Source organism: Rhinopithecus bieti, unplaced genomic scaffold (assembly GCF_001698545.2).
Source record: "Rhinopithecus bieti isolate Rb0 unplaced genomic scaffold, ASM169854v2 scaffold_10685, whole genome shotgun sequence".
In the NCBI taxonomy this organism is placed as follows: domain Eukaryota; kingdom Metazoa; phylum Chordata; class Mammalia; order Primates; family Cercopithecidae; genus Rhinopithecus; species Rhinopithecus bieti.
Genome location: NW_016806950.1, coordinates 438,071 through 440,455, shown reverse-complemented (window position 1 = coordinate 440,455; position 2,385 = coordinate 438,071). Strand labels below are relative to the sequence as shown.

The 2,385-nt window shown below is 58.3% G+C and overlaps 1 protein-coding gene across 1 annotated transcript in view; it reads left to right on the top strand.

Annotated features, from left to right (window-relative positions):
- Positions 1-2,385, top strand: part of GPR179 (G protein-coupled receptor 179) — a 21,929-nt gene that overhangs the window by 11,293 nt on the left and 8,251 nt on the right. Inside the window, exons 8-10 of the mRNA XM_017878984.1 lie at positions 160-298; positions 955-1,060; positions 1,597-1,743. Coding sequence (XP_017734473.1) covers positions 160-298; positions 955-1,060; positions 1,597-1,743 — 392 coding nt within the window. The remainder of the gene's footprint in view (positions 1-159; positions 299-954; positions 1,061-1,596; positions 1,744-2,385) is intronic.

The following is a 2,385-nucleotide window of genomic DNA, read 5'->3' as shown; positions in this document are numbered from 1 at the left end:
GCCGGCTCTCTCCCTCCCTGCCCCAGCACATCCTTCGGAGAAAGGGGTGGGACGGCTGCTGAGGCAGTGCCGGCTCTCTCCCTCCCTGCCCCAGCACATCCTTCGGAGAAAGGGGTGGGACGGCTGCTGAGGCAGTGCCGGCTCTCTGCCTCCCTGCAGCCGAGCTGCTGCTGCTGTGCTGGGGCAGCTTTCTCTGCTACGCCACACGGGCTGTGCTCTCGGCCTTCCACGAGCCGCGCTACATGGGCATCGCCCTGCACAATGAGCTGCTGCTTTCCACTGCCTTCCACACGGTGAGGTGAGGACGGACCCACCTACCCACACCCCCTTCCACTCTAGCACCACTCCTCACCTCTCACAGGTGAGGTGCCCCCATCCCATGCCATCCTGGTGACACTGCTATGCCTCAGCACGTTGAGGAAGGCCCCCACTTCTGGTTTTCTCCCTACCCCCCAGATGTTCCTTCTGTACTCCATGCCTGGCCCAGGTGAGGAGGCCCCCAACACACAAGAGGAGGAAGAGGACCTTCCTCCTAACTCCTCACCCCTTCCAAAGCACCTCTCCAGCACCCCAACATACCCCTTTCCACGCATGCTCAGTCCTCCCTGCCTTCTCCCCTTACTCCTCAGCCATAAGAGCATCAGTTTGTCGGTAAGGACAGGCCCTGTGGTGGAGGCAGTTAACCCACAGAGTGGGCCTAAGAGTCTGGAGCACAGGTCCGTGCTATACACAGCCAAAGAAAGTGAGCTGGAGTAGTCTGGGAGGGCTTCTTGGAGGTGGGGATTAACAGGATTAAGGTGGGACCTAAATCCTGGAGAGGGCAGGAGAGGACAGAATGCCCCCTCGTCCTAAGGGTATCAGGGCTGGGGCTGGGGTGAAACTCCAGTGAGAAGGCGAAGTGGAAGAGACCATTCCCACCTGTAGTAATGACCTGCGCCCCCCATCCTGCCCCAGGTTTGTGCTGGTTCCCTCCCTGCACCCGGACTGGACCCTCCTCCTCTTCTTCTTCCACACCCACGGCACAGTCACCACCACGCTGGCTCTGATCTTCATCCCTAAGGTGAGGCCCTCCCCTCCTACCTGTGAGGTGGATGCCAGCCCCTCTGTCTGGGGCACTGTGGAGCTGTTGTCCCGCAGCGCCCTCTGCAGGCCAGGGTGAGGACGACAGAAGTTGCTGGGTGAGTGAGCAGAGTGCCAGGGGCCCTAAGCTAGGAGCCGACTTGAGTGGAGACACTCTCTGCTTCCAGTTCCTGGGCAAGGGAAAGAAGAGCCAGGGCTGGAGGGGCTCCCTCCCGCAGCTGGAAGATTAGCACACTCTGAAAATCTACTCAGAAGCAGGTACACAGGGAGAGGTGGGAGAGCTGAAGGACCCGACTAGCAATTGCAGGGTCAGGGGCTTGGAACCACCCTGCTCTCTGAGCTAGAGAAGGTCAGCGAGGATGAGGGGAGTAAAAACTCTAAAGATCCCCAGAATTCCAAATCAGAGAAGGGGGTGAAGCGTCACAAAGTAAGGACGCATTTCACAGGGCTGGTGAGTGCAGGCGTGGACAGGGAGCCAGGGTGAGTCTTTTTCCCACTCATATGCTCCCCTGCCAGTTCTGGAAGCTGGGGGCTCTTCCCAGAGAGGAGATGGTGGATGAGGTGTGCGAGGACGAGCTGGACCTGCAGCACTCAGGCTCTTACCTCGGCAGCAGCATCGCCTCAGCCTGGAGCGAGCGCAGCCTGGACCCTGGAGACATTCGGGTATGTGCCACCCTCCCTGCCTCCTTTCAATGCTAGCTTTTAGCAATGGGGCAGAGGAAGGACTGGGCCCTGCCACCTGGGCTATGTGCCACTGCAAGTCCTCTTCCCTCCAAGACCTGCCCTCTCTCTTCTCCACCACTGGCCTAAACTGATTCCCCTGACTCTATTCAAAGGAGGCCACACACACCCAAGTGGGAAGACCCCAAAGCTCCAGAATGAGATCCTGGAGGCTCAGGCCATGTGGCAAGCTAGAGGCAGGGCTGAGAGTGGAGCCCTACTCCCTCGCACCCTCCACTCTCACTCAGCAGGGGCATCAGGTCGGGGGCAGACTAAGAAATCCCTCAGCTGGCCAGGCATAGTAGTTCATGCCTGTGATCCCAGCATTTTGGGAGGTCGAGGCAGGCGGATCACTTGAGGTCAGGAGTTCAAGACCAACCTGGCCAACATGGCAAAATCTCGTCTCTACTAAAAATACAAAAATTAGTCGGGCATGGTGGTGCATGTCTGTGGTCCCAGCTACTCAGGAGGCAGGATCACTGGAGCCTGCTAAGTTGAGGTTGCAGTGAGCTGAGATTACACCACTGCACTCCAGCCTGGGTGACAGAGCAAGACTCCGTCTCAAAAAAAAAAAAAAAAAAAAAA